Below are 15,600 nucleotides of genomic sequence, written 5' to 3'. Positions count from 1 at the left end.
AGTTCTGAACAATGTTAAATCAGCAGAAATTCAGGATTCACAACCACAACAACTGTTAAAAACTAGAGCACAGCAGACTAATCTCTGAACGCTATGGATATATCTCCATTTTGGAGCTCCCACTTTTGCAGTACACAAGCATACGGTACAAACTAAGACTCCAATTCAAAACATGTGGACAGATTCCTGTTCCGATATAAAATCATAAGGAAGTCAACAGAGCTCCACAAGGAGTGTAAGGGGCTGTCCACATGGTTTCAGTTGTAGGACTGGGGCCCAGTATCCACTCACATTTTCCTCTCTCTCCAGCCAGCTCAATTACTGCTAACACATACACACTGAACATTGCAGAAGTCTTACACTCAAGGCTCTCAGACATGAAGGTCGGGCAATGCAGTTCAGAACAGAGCTGGATGGATGGCTTCTCTCACACCACTCCATCAGCACTCCAAAATACAGTTTTATTAAGTTACCAAGTGCCAAACTTCCCAAACCACTTGGAATTCTGGGTCCTTCCAATTACAGTTACCACCAGCATCAGGTGTAAGTGGTTACAGACATATCAGAACTAATTAAAACACAACTAAGTATTGGTCTACGCTTAAAAGAGTTATATCAACATAGCTGTGTCGGTCAGGGGTGTGAAAAAAAAAACCCACCCCAACTGACATAGGTATGTCGCCATAACCCCCAGTGTAGACGCAGCTATGACAACAGAGGAGTGCTTCCCAATTGACATGGCCAACATCATTCGGGGAGGTATAGACTGCACTTACATGACAGGGCTATACTATGCCAGTATAGTCCCCCTAAGTGAAGACATACCCTAACTTTCCTCCCCAACTAAGGTCTTCGATAAAAAATTAAATCATATTAAAAAGTGTAGGTTTATATTTGTAAGTATTTATGCAGCACAAATACCTGTTGGATTAGTCAAAGACAGATTCAGAAAGATTAATCCTATAAGGACATTTTCCTTGCAAATGTTTCAGCAAGAAACAAGTGCTGTGGTGCGATGCCAGCAGCTACTTACATATTATACAAATAACTTGATCCCCTCACTGGTGCTGTGAAGTAACCTCAGGCTACCAAAGTCTTTTCCCTTTCTTTTCTATACTTCTCCCTGCAATAATGCACCTGTCATCTCAGCGTCTCATATTCGTCATTCTATAAATCAACCTAAACATTTGAGTCTAATAATCTGAGTCTAATCCAACATTCAGACTCTCTAAAACCAATCCATCTAAAGTTTGTGACTGAGACATCATTACCAATCTACTTATGTATCAATTAATGAGTCACAAAGATCCAATTATCTATCATCTTAGTAAATGACAAATTCTCAATTTCTGTAGAGAAGAAGGAGTAGAATTCTCAGTTTCTGGGGAGGAAGGAAGAAGGTGGAAGAAATGTCTTTGATCTGTCAAACTCTCCCTACCTCCCAGAAAATCGATTAGTCCCTAAACAAGCTTTTCAAGACCATGGTAGATATTCTACCACAACAAAGTATTAGAACCATACTCCACATGCATAAAATTTAGTGTCTCTTCCCACATCTCCCCTGACCAAAAAACAAATAAAAAAACCCCCACCACATAATGACACACCTACTTAACCTGCACTAACTGACAAATTTCTCAGGCTTATTTAAATTCCATTAGCATCAGACAAAAGGAGCAGATTTTCCATACACACTCTCAAAGCAGGGAGAGAGGGGGGATACCAGAGTTCTAACAGGGAAGCGCTAGCAGCCCATTTAATGGCTACTTTTCTCTGCTTTTCTCCCCATCTCTGTGCATCTCTTCCATTTTGTATATTAGCACATGTCTACACCAATGCAGCTGCACTGCTGTAAGATCTCCTGTGTAGCTGCTCTATGCCAATGGGAGAGAGCTCTCCAGTCAACAAAACAACACCACCTCAACGAGCAGCAGTAGCTATGTCGGCCAGAGAAGCTCTCCTGCTGGCACAGTGCTGTACAAACTATCACTTATGCTGGAGAAACTTATATCACTCAGGGGGATGGAATATTCACACCCCTGAGCGACATATGTTTTGCTGACATAGGCTGTAGTGTAGACATGGCCTTAGGGTCTGCTCCTCCTTCTACCACACCACAGAAGACCTTCAGTAGCAGGAGATGGTCAGCACTGCATCTTTGCACAGTAGTGCTTAGTTTCCTCTGCTCCTGTAAGGGATTCTCCTGCTGAAGTATTTCTAAAAAAGAGAATAGACAAGAAAAAAGAAATCTCATAGTATCCTCACCAAGTTAACGCTCTGACAGAAGATGTGGTTCAGGTATCACTCTGGAAACTCGTCCCCTATTAATCAATTAAATGAATTTTAGACTGCTGAATAATTTAAACTACTGCACGCACCTTATATATAATGGAACAGCTCTCCTAAGCAATCGAACTGAAGACTGGGAATCTGTACTTTCAAAAACAAAATTATGAAACCAAATCAGCAGTTGCAGTAATCAGGAGAGAGTGGCAGGATTAATATATTTCAATTTTTAAACCACTTCAGGGCCCACAGTAATTTTTATAGTAAACATGGCAAAAAGGCAGATTTATTGAGCAATGACAATAGGATTTTATAAATACTACTCTCTTACTCTAGCTACTGCAACCCCAGAGGCATTTTACCCTAACCTGTAGTCAAACACCTGAAAGTTTAGCAAATGCCAAGCAATCAGAGCACAACAACAGAACCATATTAAAAACTCAGAGTCAAAGTTAGGCCACAAAACAAACAAACTGAAAAACTAAACCTAAATGAGAACAGCATAAGATAGCAGATCAAGTTTGGGAGAGGGAGCCAGAAACTACTGAACTGTAATCCTGAATCTGACAATGCTTCACAGTACTGGCCTCTGTAAGTCATTTCACCTCTGTGCCTCAGTGTCCCCATCTATACAACTGGGATGATATCTACCTACTTCATAGTGGTGTTTTGGGGATTAGTTGGCGTTTGTACAGCACTTGGGAGACATAACACCTGTTTGGAGCTAGAGTGTTTGTTGTCAACATGCTAATGATACTTTATATAACATGCTTTATATTTCCTTTCAGTCAAGCCACAGTTCTTGTCTCGTTACTCTCCTTGTGTATGAAACAGATTGGGATCAGGTTGAAAATAAACTTGCTGCCAATCGGACTGAGAGAAGTAATGTGTATACTCTTTGCTGTGCCAGCGGACAATTGCATCAATTGAAGGTGCATATCTTTCTCTTGTAATCTGGCTGTAAAGATGGAAAGTTCTTGTTACTTCTGAATCTTACTCCCTAGGGACCAGCTCTGGTCTCTGCTCAGGCTGATACATCCAGGGCTTCCCAAAGCAACAGCAAAGTGAAACTGAACCAAGTCTTGTCAATTTCACCCTGCAGCAGCAAAGGCAGCAGAGCTGTCTGCCCTTAGACTCAAGTCTGCTCACATAGATTCACATTCAGATTTTTCCCAGGACCAGAAACACTAGATACAATTGGATTTTCACGCTCTGAACAAGAACATCTGTCACACTTCTAATAGTGACTAATTTAATATACGAAAGCACTTATGCATCATTTCAAGGTAAGGGCTTAATCAACTTTAATACAAAATAAAACGTTTAGAGTCTCACGCAAAACTTCTCAGTTAATTTAGCTAAGATATATAGGACAAGTGCTATTTAACATTCAAATGCCACAAAACTGTTTCCTCTGCAAATGTATACATGACCAACTACCTGTATTACAGAGAATGTAGCCACTTTACCTTCTGTCCAATTAGATCCCTTCCCAACCAGGCCTTGATAGCACAATTAATACTACAGCAAGTAGGGTCAGTAAACAAATTCTGTTTTCCCACACTGATTAAAATAAAAATCAGTACATGGCATAAGCAAGATTTGTGGCTGCACAAAGCAGTAGTAGGCTGAGGCAACATACCCATAAACCACAAGCTCTACAACAGCCTGAGGGGCAGGAGTCATTTCAGATAGCATTTTAACCCTTTGTAGAGTGCAAGTTAGACTAATCCTACTAAATGATCATCCGGCTGGCAGTCTGAAAAACACAAGTATAATACCTTGGACTTCTATAGTATCTTCTAGCGAGGCTCAAAAATGTTTTAACACAACAATTAATTAAGCCTTAAAAGATAACTTATTATTCCCATTTTACCCAAAGCCCAGTATGCTAACCTCACCCATGGCATAGGCACAGCTAGGTTGACAGAAGAATGCTGCCATCAACCTAGCCACTGTCACTCGAGAAGGTGGAAAAACCTTTTCCATTGTGTAGGACGCATCCACACTATGGCACTGCAGTGGCATAGCTACAGTGCAATAACTTTGCCACTGTCGCGCCCATAATGTACACCTGGCCTGAGGCACAGAAAAGTGAGAGTAGCTTTACTCTGAAAAGCAACAGTGCAAAACCAGCACCTCTACTCTGCAGACCAGCTCTACAGATGGGCTCAGAGCCAAATAGTGAGCAAATACAATTTTATCGTGAGCTCAACAGCTATGGGTGTGAATCTGGATTCTATTACCTCTTCACATCAACTAAGTTCCAATTTCAGGACCAAAAGTTACACCAATTTGGTGTAAACCTAGTAGAAGCAATGGAACTGGCAGAAGTCAACAAGGGCATAAGTATCATTTGTGTTTATTATGCTAGTGCCTGGGGTCAACTGAGAATGGGTGTGGAGGGCTAGGGGCATTGTACTTTTGTTATGATGATGTGGGAATGGCAAACTCTTGGTTGGACTTTGAAAATCCACCGTGACTTCCAGGGCTGGCATTAAGACAAAAGGTCCTTTCCCTGTCTTTTGGATCCACTTCCACTTGCCAATATTCACTTTTAAGGTCCAGTGTGGAAAACCAGATAGAACCTGCTTCTGTAGGGTATCATCTATTCCGGGAAAAGGTAAGAATCCTTTAAAACAGGGATCGGCAACCTTTGGCACGTGGCCTGTTAGGGAAATCCTCTGGCGGACCAGGCCAGTTTGTTTACCTGCAACATCTGCAGGTTCGGCCGATCGCAGCTCCCACTGGCCACAGTTAGCTGTTCCAGGCCAATGGAGGCTGCGGGAAGCGGTGTGGGCCGAGGGGCGTGCTGGCCGCCGCTTCCTACAGCCCCCATTGGCCTGGAACGGCGAACCGCAGGCAGTGGGAGCTGCGATCGGCTGAACCTGCGGACGCTGCAGGTAAACAAACCTTCCCGGCCTGCCAGTGGATTTCCCTGACAGGCCGGATGCCAAAGGTTGCTGATCCCTGCTTTAAAACAACTTCATTTCATTGTCTATAGTCCACACCAAATCTTGTGCTGCCCTCCTTTTTCTTCATCAGCACTATTTCGAAGTCATGAGAATGAGTAACCATGGAACCCTACAATGTCGCTTTCAGGGTCACTTCTCAGACACACTTTCTCCACACAAATCAATGGCAAAGCCAGGAACAGAACCCATCTTCCAACTTGGGAGTCTTCTACTTAACCAGTATTTCATGCCTCCTTTCTATAACAAAAATCCTTCATCTACCATTATCTACCTAGCACTTTGGAAAGGCCTTGTGCCCTATTTCATAATCGTTATTGACAGATTTGCTCTAAGTACCATCTGAAATAAGAAGTAACTGACCATTCTCAAGACAAAACCTAAAAAGCAGATCACATTCCCTCTTACTAGCTGGCTGTTAGCAGGGCATACAGGCCTGGATACTTTTTTGAGCAGTGCTGACTGGCAGTGGTGCTGGAACACTTTTTACAGCGAGGGTGCTGAAAGCCAGTGGTCCCCAAGCTTTTTACTTTGCACCGCCCTTACCCCTTTCCGTGCCCCCTCTCCCCAAAGCAGAGCCCCAGGCCATGAGGAGAGCCACAGGTGCAGGGCTGGCATCAGCCAGGACCCCGGGCACGGGGCCAGGAGCAGAGCTCAGGGCCTGGGGCCAGCAGCACCGGGACCCTGGGTGTGGGGTCGGTGGCCAGGATCCCACACAAAACCTGCGGGTTCTGCAGCACCCACCATGCCCCTAGTTCCCATGCTTATGCTGACTGGCATTGTCATCCTGCTCTTGGTCAGAAAAGACTGAATCATATTTGTTTACACTTCAACAACTGCTTCATGGACAAGCATCTGTGGAAAGAAAATGCCTAACGGCCAAGGTTGCATTTCTAAGTGTTGATTACAACTCTTACATGGCCTTCAGATATGATGATTATTCCATTCTCATCAAGTACCTGAGAGCATAGCAACTTCCTCTAAGCAGTTTTTTGAAACAACCAAGCATGCATGCACACATCAGCCCAGGAAAACCACCTATCACCACTTCCAAGAAGGCAGGAGCCCAGCTACTGTGGTGATAAGGCCTATATTAGTATCTAGATAGAACATTTTGCTTCATTACTTGCTTTGTCAGCAGCATGACTTATTCACTCTGCCTATTGCTTAGGTTCTGGTGAACACAGTAGCACACAGAGAAGCAAACTTTGAAGTAAACTGGAAGGTCAAGCGCTAATGTTTCCTGGACACAATACACTCCTTGTCTGGATGTTATCTGAAACTGCAGCAGTGTCAGAAAATACATAGACCTGAAGAAAAACAACACTTCTGGAAGCAAGACATGGGGCTTTGGGTTAAAGGGGATGGAGTCATTTCCACAACTCAACACATACCTCCCTCTAAAGGAAAAATGCCTCCATTTTCTTCAGACCAGCTGCCTAAAAGTTCATTGATCAAGAGAAATGTACGAGCAAACACTGGACCTGGTTACCAACCTCTTCTTCTCACTGTGGAGCATTTGTTGTTAACAGGAGAACTTGTGCAGGTAACTGCTGCTGACCAGGGGGAGCAGGGGATTCACAGTATGCCATCTGATGCATATTTGTTCAAGTTTAGTTACAGACAGGACCTTCTGATAACAAGGCACCTGGACCTCAATTCTCCATTGATGGAGGTGTCCTGAAAAGGGGACTCAGACATTTCTACACAGAGCAGGGCTAGAGGACTATGGTAAGAAAGGTGGACTTCTGTCTACACTACACTCTCCACAGTTTCTGCCATTGGTGGACAATTAAAAGTCCTAATTGCCTCGGCCATGTCTGCACTGGGATGTCTTTTGGGCACCAGCAACGTCAAAGCCCAAAATAATAGACTATTCTAGTTCCTACTATAATGTTTAGTGTTTTAAATTGAACACTTAAGGTCCTATTACTTTCCTCTGTGGCCCAGTGCAGAGCACCCGAAGCACACACAGCGATCTGAGTAGCAGAGCCAATCCAACATGGTCCCTGGATGTCTCTCCACATCAGTCTGGGAGGACTGGAAATCAGATCCCCTAGGTGATATGCTCCTCTCTGAATTCAGCATCTTTCCCAATGGAAATCCACAGGGGAGTTGGTGTCACTAGCTGCAACGTTAACTTGCTTTCCCACAGCACCTACCCGTCTCAGACAAAGGGTTCCATGCAACTCTGAAGGAGGAGCCTCAGCTCCTAAATCAGTCATGCTGTCCGGCACACGTGTGTGTTTGGGGGGAGTTCACTAAGCAACCTAGCGGGACTGGCTGTATAAGCTCAGATCATCTTGAAGGCACACCATGCCCCCTGGTGTGCCTTCAAGAAGCGCTGGAAGATGCAGGCATTTTCAGAGCACTTTCCCCCGGCCAGCAGGGTTTCCCCCTCACAAGGGCAGAATCCAGGGCAGACTGCTAGATTAGCATAAAATGTCCAATATTCAAACAATGGCTAATGTAGCGTATCTTAACATTAATTCCCCTATGCCCGTTACATTATTAACACAGGTTGGAAACTGGCTTACAGGCTCTTAATGCTGTATTCTAACACGGCTGGTGTCACTTCCTGACACAAGATTCAGAAATGGCAATTGTTATTAAAAGGGATTTGTTATTTCGGTTTATCCATATTCATTTTTATTCATCCCCATGCAGGAGAAGCAGCACAATGGCCCTAAACATCCCACTTGAGCGCAGGGCTCACTGATGATTTGCAAAGGAACAGAAAATGGCGTCTGTGACTCTTTTGTTTCTTTGTGATGTGTGACGGAGGCTGGGAAAGTTTCCCCTACCTCCACTACCACCTCCCAACATCTCTTCCCCTGCTTGGATTTTTTGGGGCTTTTTTTGGTTTTGTTTTGTTTTTTTGGCATTAGAAATTCCGGTCGTCTAATCTGTTTTTCCTGGAAGACTATGAGTGAATGAAGAACTAGTAGAATTATGACAACATCAGAGAAACCATTAAAGTGAACCTTGATTAACTGAGATGGGAAGTAATTTTTATTCAGGCTATTTAAACCCTACCCCTTCAGTTAGCTCTGAGAAAGCTCCCACTCTGAGTCACCAATAAACCCTACAGCAAAAACAGGGAAGATATGATTTGACATGTCTCACATTCCTGGAGGGGGGGGGGACAACCCAAGTATAATTTTTATATATTCCATATAATTTTCATATATATGAAAAAACCACATTTCAGGCCTTCTTTATACATCAAAGAGACAAAGAGAGCACAAACCAATTTTCTCACATACTCTCTCTCTCTGTCACACACACACACTTTTCTGATCACATTTAAGTATAGGGCCTTACTCTCTGCTCTGGGATGAATTTCATCCCTCATGAATTGCTTCTTAATGTGTGAATTTTCATACTACTGAGCTGAGAAAAATGGGTGAAGTTTTCCTTTAACGTGATACTGCATATGCTTGTTTATGAAGAGTCACGTCACAATCTTTCTGCCAGGATACTTCCTCATTCACATAAAGCAGAGATCATGCTGTAGGAATTAATGTTCCAAAAGCCGTGAGGCCTCAACAATGTTTGAACAAGAACCATGGGGTGAATGAAGGTTCTCTCTTGCCTCATTTAATGTTATTCTTGGTGGCATAAGTCAGACATCAGATACCACAAATCTGCACACACAGAGTATGAAAATGAAAAAGAGCATTGAGAGAAAATTACAAATCCATTACCCAGCTAGCAGAGGTCAACTTAAAGCAATGGAATTACAGATCTGAACAAGAAAACAATTCAAACCTACTACAGCATCAACCTCAGCTTTGAATTACCCTCTGTGACCCTCAAGAGACAATCCTACCATAGAGTAATAAAAAGAAATGAAGTGAGGACAGTTTAGAAGTCTGAGGAAATGAAGATAACTTGTCTTCCCAGAGGGCTGCCTTGGACATGATGAAAAGACAATATTATACGGAGGTAGGCAATACAAAACAAAACAACTCTTTGGAACCTTTTTAGGAAACCCTCTTTTTCTGCACTGAAACAGAAGAGATGGTAATTACTTGGATGAACTCATGTAATTCCTCTCTTTGGCTTTACTAGTGCAGTTTGAGAGAGACTAATCAGGCATAGAGAAAAACTGTTCTCTCTTGCCACAGAGGGCAGGACAAGAGACAATGGGTTCAAACTACAACACAGTGATTTAGATTAAATCCCAGGAAAAACTTCCTAACTGCAAGAACGGTAGGAAAATGGAACAAACTGCCTAAGGAAGTCCAGGAAGCTCCTTCACTGGAGGTTTTCAAAAGGAGTCAGGATAGCCATCTGTCTTGGATGGTTTAGACACAACAAATCCTAAATTTTGTCAGGTGATGAGACTGGATGACCCTTGCAGTCCCATCTAACCCTATGGTTCTATGATTCTACACCAAATCACCATTATCTATCCTCCATTTCTCTATAGAGTATTTGATCGTCCTTTTATTTTACACAACAGACCCGCGGGAGAAGTAAACAGTTTACTTTTTTAAAAAAACCTATCACCTTCTAGAAGAACACACATAGCCTTTTGTTTCCTTTTTCTTACACGAACTTATCAACTTCCTGCACTTTCTGGTGGCTAACAGATCAATTGGACATGATCTGCACACCGCTGTGTGGCCCAACACCTGCTGTTCCAACCTCATGGGCGGACGGTGGCCAGTCTTCTTGCTAGAAGTCTCTTTCTGGTTCTATAATAAGTGAAAAGCTGACGAATGCTGGCCCCCCATTCAGTTCCAGTCCCCCACTGAGTTTCAAGCAGGCATCCAATCATACGCAGATTGGATGAGTGGCAGATCCTGGATTACTCCTCAGCTTTCCTGACTGAAATCCAAAATATCTGCAGAGCTAGATTTCCAAGGTAAAAACCCATTGGCTTCCTCTGAAAGTTATTCTTTTCAGGATTTCCCCAACCTTAAAAAGGGCTTCCACCACTTTCCTTCAAAGACTATTCCACAGTAATCAATCTAGCTATCTGTCAGGAGATTCTTCCTGGTATTTAAGATGTAATTTCACCCATGATCATGCTACATTTGTAGCATCTTTCATCATGAAGGACCCAAACCCCTTAACAAGCTATATTATACGTAGCTTTAATCTACTGGACTATCGTGATTACATTTCCCTCTTTCCCGGAAGATGCTTCTACTTCCAAATATTGTACACTACCATGTCCTCACTTCCCCCTGCCTAACTAACTAAGTTAGTGGCCATTTGACCAATATATCCATGTTTAGATCATAGATTATCGCGGTTGGAAGGGACCTCAGGAGGTCATCTAGTCCAACCCCCTGTTCAAAGCAGGATCAATCCCCAATTTTTGCCCCAAATCCCTAAATTGCCCCCCTCAAGGATTGAACTCACAACCCTGGATTTAGCAGGCCAATGCTCAAACCACTGAGCTATCCCTCCCCCATAGTTCTTTTAATCTTCTCTCAGAAATCAAGCCCTCCAACTCTTTAATCATTCTGGTTTCTCTTCCCCCAGTTCATTCCACGTTATCTACAAATTTCCAGTACTGAAGTACCCAGAAATTAGTACAGACTGCAAGGGAGATATCATCTCTTTCGAACACATTTCAAACACATGTCTATAGGTGTTTGACAGCAGGTATCTTTGGTGTCATACACAAGAACCTGATCCAAAGGCCACTAAAGCACCATTTCTCAAATGCAGCCACCAACGGGTTTCCCTGCAGCCACGACAGCTTCCTGGGGCAAAGCATCAGCCCATCCCACTCCCTGCCTGTTGCTCCTGGATGTGCCAATCTGCGGACACAGGTGGGGCACAACGCTGAAGGAGCAAGGTCAGTTCTCTACCTGGGGGAGAACAGAGGGGGTTAGTGGGGCTCGGACTTCAGCCTGGGGTGGTTGGGCGGCGGGGACTTAGGGAGCCTGGCTGCAGACTAGGCTCCAGGATGGGCTTCAGACTCCAACCCCTGGCCATGCAGTGGTGGGCTCCAATCCCTGGCTCTGGCTGCATGGCGCTGATCCCCAGTCCTGCTGGCCCCAGGTGCTGACCCCCATCCGTGCACTCAGACCCCCAGCCCTAGTCACTTAGTCCCAGGCGCCGACCCTGAGCTCCAGCAGCTGCTGGCCCTGGGTGCAGATCCCCAGTGCTGGCTCCAGATGCCAACCCCTAGCCCTGGCCGTGCGGCAGCCAACCCCCGGCCATGTGCTCCAACCCCCAGCCCTGGCCATTGATCTTGGGCACTGTTCTTGGATATCAACCCTGGGTTCCGGCAAGTGCTGGCCATGGGTGCCGATCCCCAGCCCCAGGCGCAGATCCCCAGCCCCGCCATGCAGCAGCGGGCACCAGCAGGTGCTGGCCCTGGACACCAACCTCCAGTCCTGGTCGCGCAACAGCTGGCTCCAGTGGGTGCTGGCCCAGGACACGGACTCCTAGCCCCAGCTGTGCAGCAACGGGCGCGGACCCCAAGCCCCAGTCACACAGCAGCAGGTGCTGGCTCCGGGTGCTGACCCTCGGCTGTGTGGCAGTGGGTGCTGATCCCCGGCCCAGGGCACCGACCCCCAAACCCAGGCACCAACCCACATCTCCGAACACACGGTGGCGGGGCCCCGCATCCATCCATCACCCCTGGCCTTTGCTGCCTCACCCCCCCACTCCTCCATCAATCCTCCCTGGCCCCTGCTGTCTCACCTCTGGCCCCTCCATCCAAGTCTTAACTTGCCAGGACTTGCTGTGAAAAATGATATTAACAAACATATAAATATCACTTTTCACAGCATTATTTTAATTACTGAGTCTGCAAAAAAACCCTACATAAATAAACTGCAATAATCTGGATGTGTACACATGCATATCTATTTGTTTTTCCTAAAGTTAATTAAGTTTTTTAGGAAAAAGTTTCAGTGCGGCCTCCAGCAAGAGTTAGTGACTACACTCTGAGGCCACCAAAAAATGTGTTGTGAGAACCCCTGCAAGTCAATGGAAAGACTCCCATTGACTTCAATAGGTATTGGAGGCTCTGAGTACATTTGAACTTTCAGATTCTTTTTGTCCTACAATATACGTTAGAACATATTTCTGACTGTAAGCTTGTAAGTGCAGAGACCATGTCTACTTCCACACGTGTACAACTCCTAAAAGAAATGAGGCCACAATCTTGATCAGGGCCTCTTGGTGCTAGCATAAATTAATTAATAAATACTACAAGCCAAAATTCATTTGGGCAGCCAAATTTTATACAGTATTTGGCCAAGGTAATATAGCACTTTGCTAGGATGAAAAATAAGAGCCCGCAGGTAAATCCTCTGATCCAAATCTGAGTGCTTCATGGCATATTTCAATGCTACCATCACAACAGCTACACAGGAATCAGGCTTAAATCAGACCTACGGTGAGCCAACCTCCATTATTAATAAAATGCTGGAGAAAGAGATATAAATATATCTGCCAAATGGAAGAATATAAAAATAAGAGAGATGATTTAAGCTAAAACAGACAGTTAAAAACTCAACTTCACAAACAATAAGTGTCCAGAGTATCATTTGAAACAGTCTCGATTTAAACACAACTGTTCACCCTCTCTTTTTAAAGAGATCATATCTAGCCCCAAATAAAGTTTTGTAAATAACATTCCTTAGCATTAGTTTTGTAAATTCCTATAGAAACACTGTAGGGAAAAAAACAAACTGACATCCACTCCCAGTAGTATTTGCAACACATATTTTGCAGCAACTGAACCCAAAAGTGAAACTTAGTGCACTTGGTCTGTTTTCATTGTTGAGAGCTAAGCAAAGTGTGAACGGACAGCATAAAAAACAAAGTAAATTAGACTTAGTTTTTTTCCCAGCTTTAATAATCTGAGGTGCTAATTAATACAAGAAATACTGTTATTATTTGAAATGTGCAACTGTCCCTGTGAAAAGACAACATAAAAGACTTTGTGCACTTTATTGTTTTTTCCTGTCTATCCTACAAAGTCCAGAATAATGTAAGAAGGGTTGTTGTTTTTTTCCTTCCTATGTGAAGAGCTTGTCTTCTGGGCTCTTCTTTCTCATGCATTGCCTAAATTTATGTTTACTGCAGTAAATGTTTTCCTTTGCGTGGAATAATTATATATTCACAGTTTGCAAGGGAAAAAATGTGCATTCCAAAAAGGTTTACAGAGCCAACACCGGTCTTCAGATTGAATTCCCTCTTGTTACAGTAAATTCAGTGGAATGAGAGAGATGATGAAACCTCTGTGATTCCCCCTTCAGTGAGTGTTAGGAGCGAGCCCAGACCCAAACCTAATTTTTTCCCCCAGGCAGCACTTAAAAGTCCAGTCACCAAATATGCTAATTATAGACCCTCTATAAGTACAAATCTGCTACAGTACACACACAAAACTGAAATGAAAGGACCTTTTCAAACCTTCTATACTAACTGCCCCCGTTTAGCATGGACAGCCTCTACTAAGCAACAGATCTGTCATTTGCCCTATTCCATCCAGCCAAAAAGCCCTCCCGCTCCAATGAATTTCAGCAGTTAAAAGGAGGTCTCCATTTTTCTTCCCCACGTGTCCTTATTGATAGCTTTCAAATGCTGGCAGGTATGAAGGTGAAGAAATCAGTTTGTATGCCACCGGATTCGGGTAGTCTGCGTTCGTGGCAGTCATGTAAAAGGCACCCTTCAGAAGTGAATGGAGAAGCGTGGAGAAAAAGGGGGGTCGGAGGGAAGAGAGAGGATTTGCCCCATCGAGCTGATTCTAAAGCAAGAGCATCAGCCATCAGCCAAGGGGAAAGCGTGAGGTGGCTCCACTACTTGGCTCCCAACCCAACCACACACAGCCAGATCTCTTCTTTCAGCCATTGGGTGGGGAATGCACAGTCCCCTCCCAGGCTTTCTGTTTACTGAGCCTCCCGGCTGCACACGCACTTCACTTTGGGCTCCTCCGGAGCAGCAAAGGAGGCACAACCGAGGCCATACGGGGCAGCCTCTGGAGCGCGCCAGAGACTGGGGGCTTGCGGGGGACGCAAAGTAGAAGGGGAGCATCGGAGAGTTCCCCGAGTTCTGCTTTCTACTTTAGAGCCACTTGCAAAGCAACCCATTGTTACAACCGGATGTCTCACTCCGGCTAGCACACGCTGCTTGCACCAAGAAAAGGAGTACTTTTCTTTTTGCGAATACAGACTGACAGGGCTGTTACTCTGAAACCTGCCTGCACCGCCTCCCCTGCCCCTCGAGGATGGCTTCGCAGGAGAGCCAGCTGCAACCTGTAGCAATACCCTGCCCCACCCCTCTACCGCCCGGGCAACCACGGCAGCGTGAACTCTGCCAGCTCCAGGTGCATGCCGCTTAACTTGCAACAACCTGCATGCCTGCCCCCCCGCGCATGGGACTATCCCCTCGCGGCCAGGCTCCCCCGTCTCCCGTGCAAGTTGCTTTGGTGGCCCCGTACGTTTGCGCCCCCTGCACTCCTCCTCCTCCTCCTCCCCCCCCCGCTGCATGTGGCTGCAGTCCGCATGCACCCGGCCCACCCACCTTCCAGGGCAACTTCTCTCGCTCGCTCGCTGTGCAGCAGGCTCCGGCGGCCGCAGCTTCTGTAACTCCAGGGGCCAAACGGCTCGCCCGGTGCCTGCGCCGCCTGCGGGGGGGTGAGGTGGGCAGGGCTGAAAGCGGGAGCCACCCCCTAGCTGGAGACAATCGCACGGGGCGGGGACAGGGCTACGCGCGGAGGAGCTGGGGCCCCCGGCCGGGGGACATGGACCGTGGAGGGGCGGTGCTGGGGGCATGCAGCAGGGGAGGAGGAGGCTGGGAGGCCGGCAGGGAAGGGGGCCGGCGCTCGGGGTTGCATGCACAATGGGTAAGGCTTGGAAGGACTCGATTTTTATGAGTAAACGGGGATTTTACTGTACATCCCCCAAGCCCCATGAAAAAAATATTTCCATCACGAATCATCAACATTTACAGACAAGCAAAGGAAGAAAAAAGCTGGAGAACTTACTCCAGTTTGATTGAGAGGTATTTGCACTGTGCTTTCTGACAATTTGCGTTTTCCCAGGTACAAAGCTTTCATTGTTTTGAATGGCAGGATCTACTGTCATTAACTAATTATTGGCTGAGAGCTCCCGATGGGCTGAGCCCACTACCTCCCCGCCCACCGGAAATTCCCGCAATTGTGGAAATTTAAATGGATAAAAATTAACAATGCTTAAAAATAAATGTTGATATTATCCGTCAGAATGATAAAAAAAATTAAAAAGTGAATTTTGCCAAGCCTCAGGCTGGGGGAGCCCTAAGTGCTGGGTCTGCTCACAGTTTGAATACACCCAAGAATACACCAGCCCTTCTGCCAAATGGCTTGAAAACCCTGCTCCCCAAG

The 15,600-nt window shown here is 45.4% G+C and overlaps 1 protein-coding gene across 1 annotated transcript in view; it reads right to left on the bottom strand.

The window, feature by feature from the left end:
* The window catches only part of CARHSP1 (calcium regulated heat stable protein 1), a 57,057-nt gene extending 42,047 nt beyond the window's left edge, over positions 1–15,010 (bottom strand). Inside the window, 2 exon segments of the mRNA XM_073362479.1 lie at positions 14,760–14,872; positions 14,874–15,010. Of these exon segments, the coding sequence (XP_073218580.1) occupies positions 14,760–14,872; positions 14,874–15,010 (250 nt within the window).
* Positions 15,011–15,600: the final 590 nt, after the last annotated feature.

Source organism: Lepidochelys kempii, chromosome 10 (assembly GCF_965140265.1).
Source record: "Lepidochelys kempii isolate rLepKem1 chromosome 10, rLepKem1.hap2, whole genome shotgun sequence".
Classification (NCBI taxonomy): domain Eukaryota; kingdom Metazoa; phylum Chordata; order Testudines; family Cheloniidae; genus Lepidochelys; species Lepidochelys kempii.
Note: the sequence above shows the minus strand (reverse complement) of the source record. Positions and strands in the feature narration are given on the sequence as shown.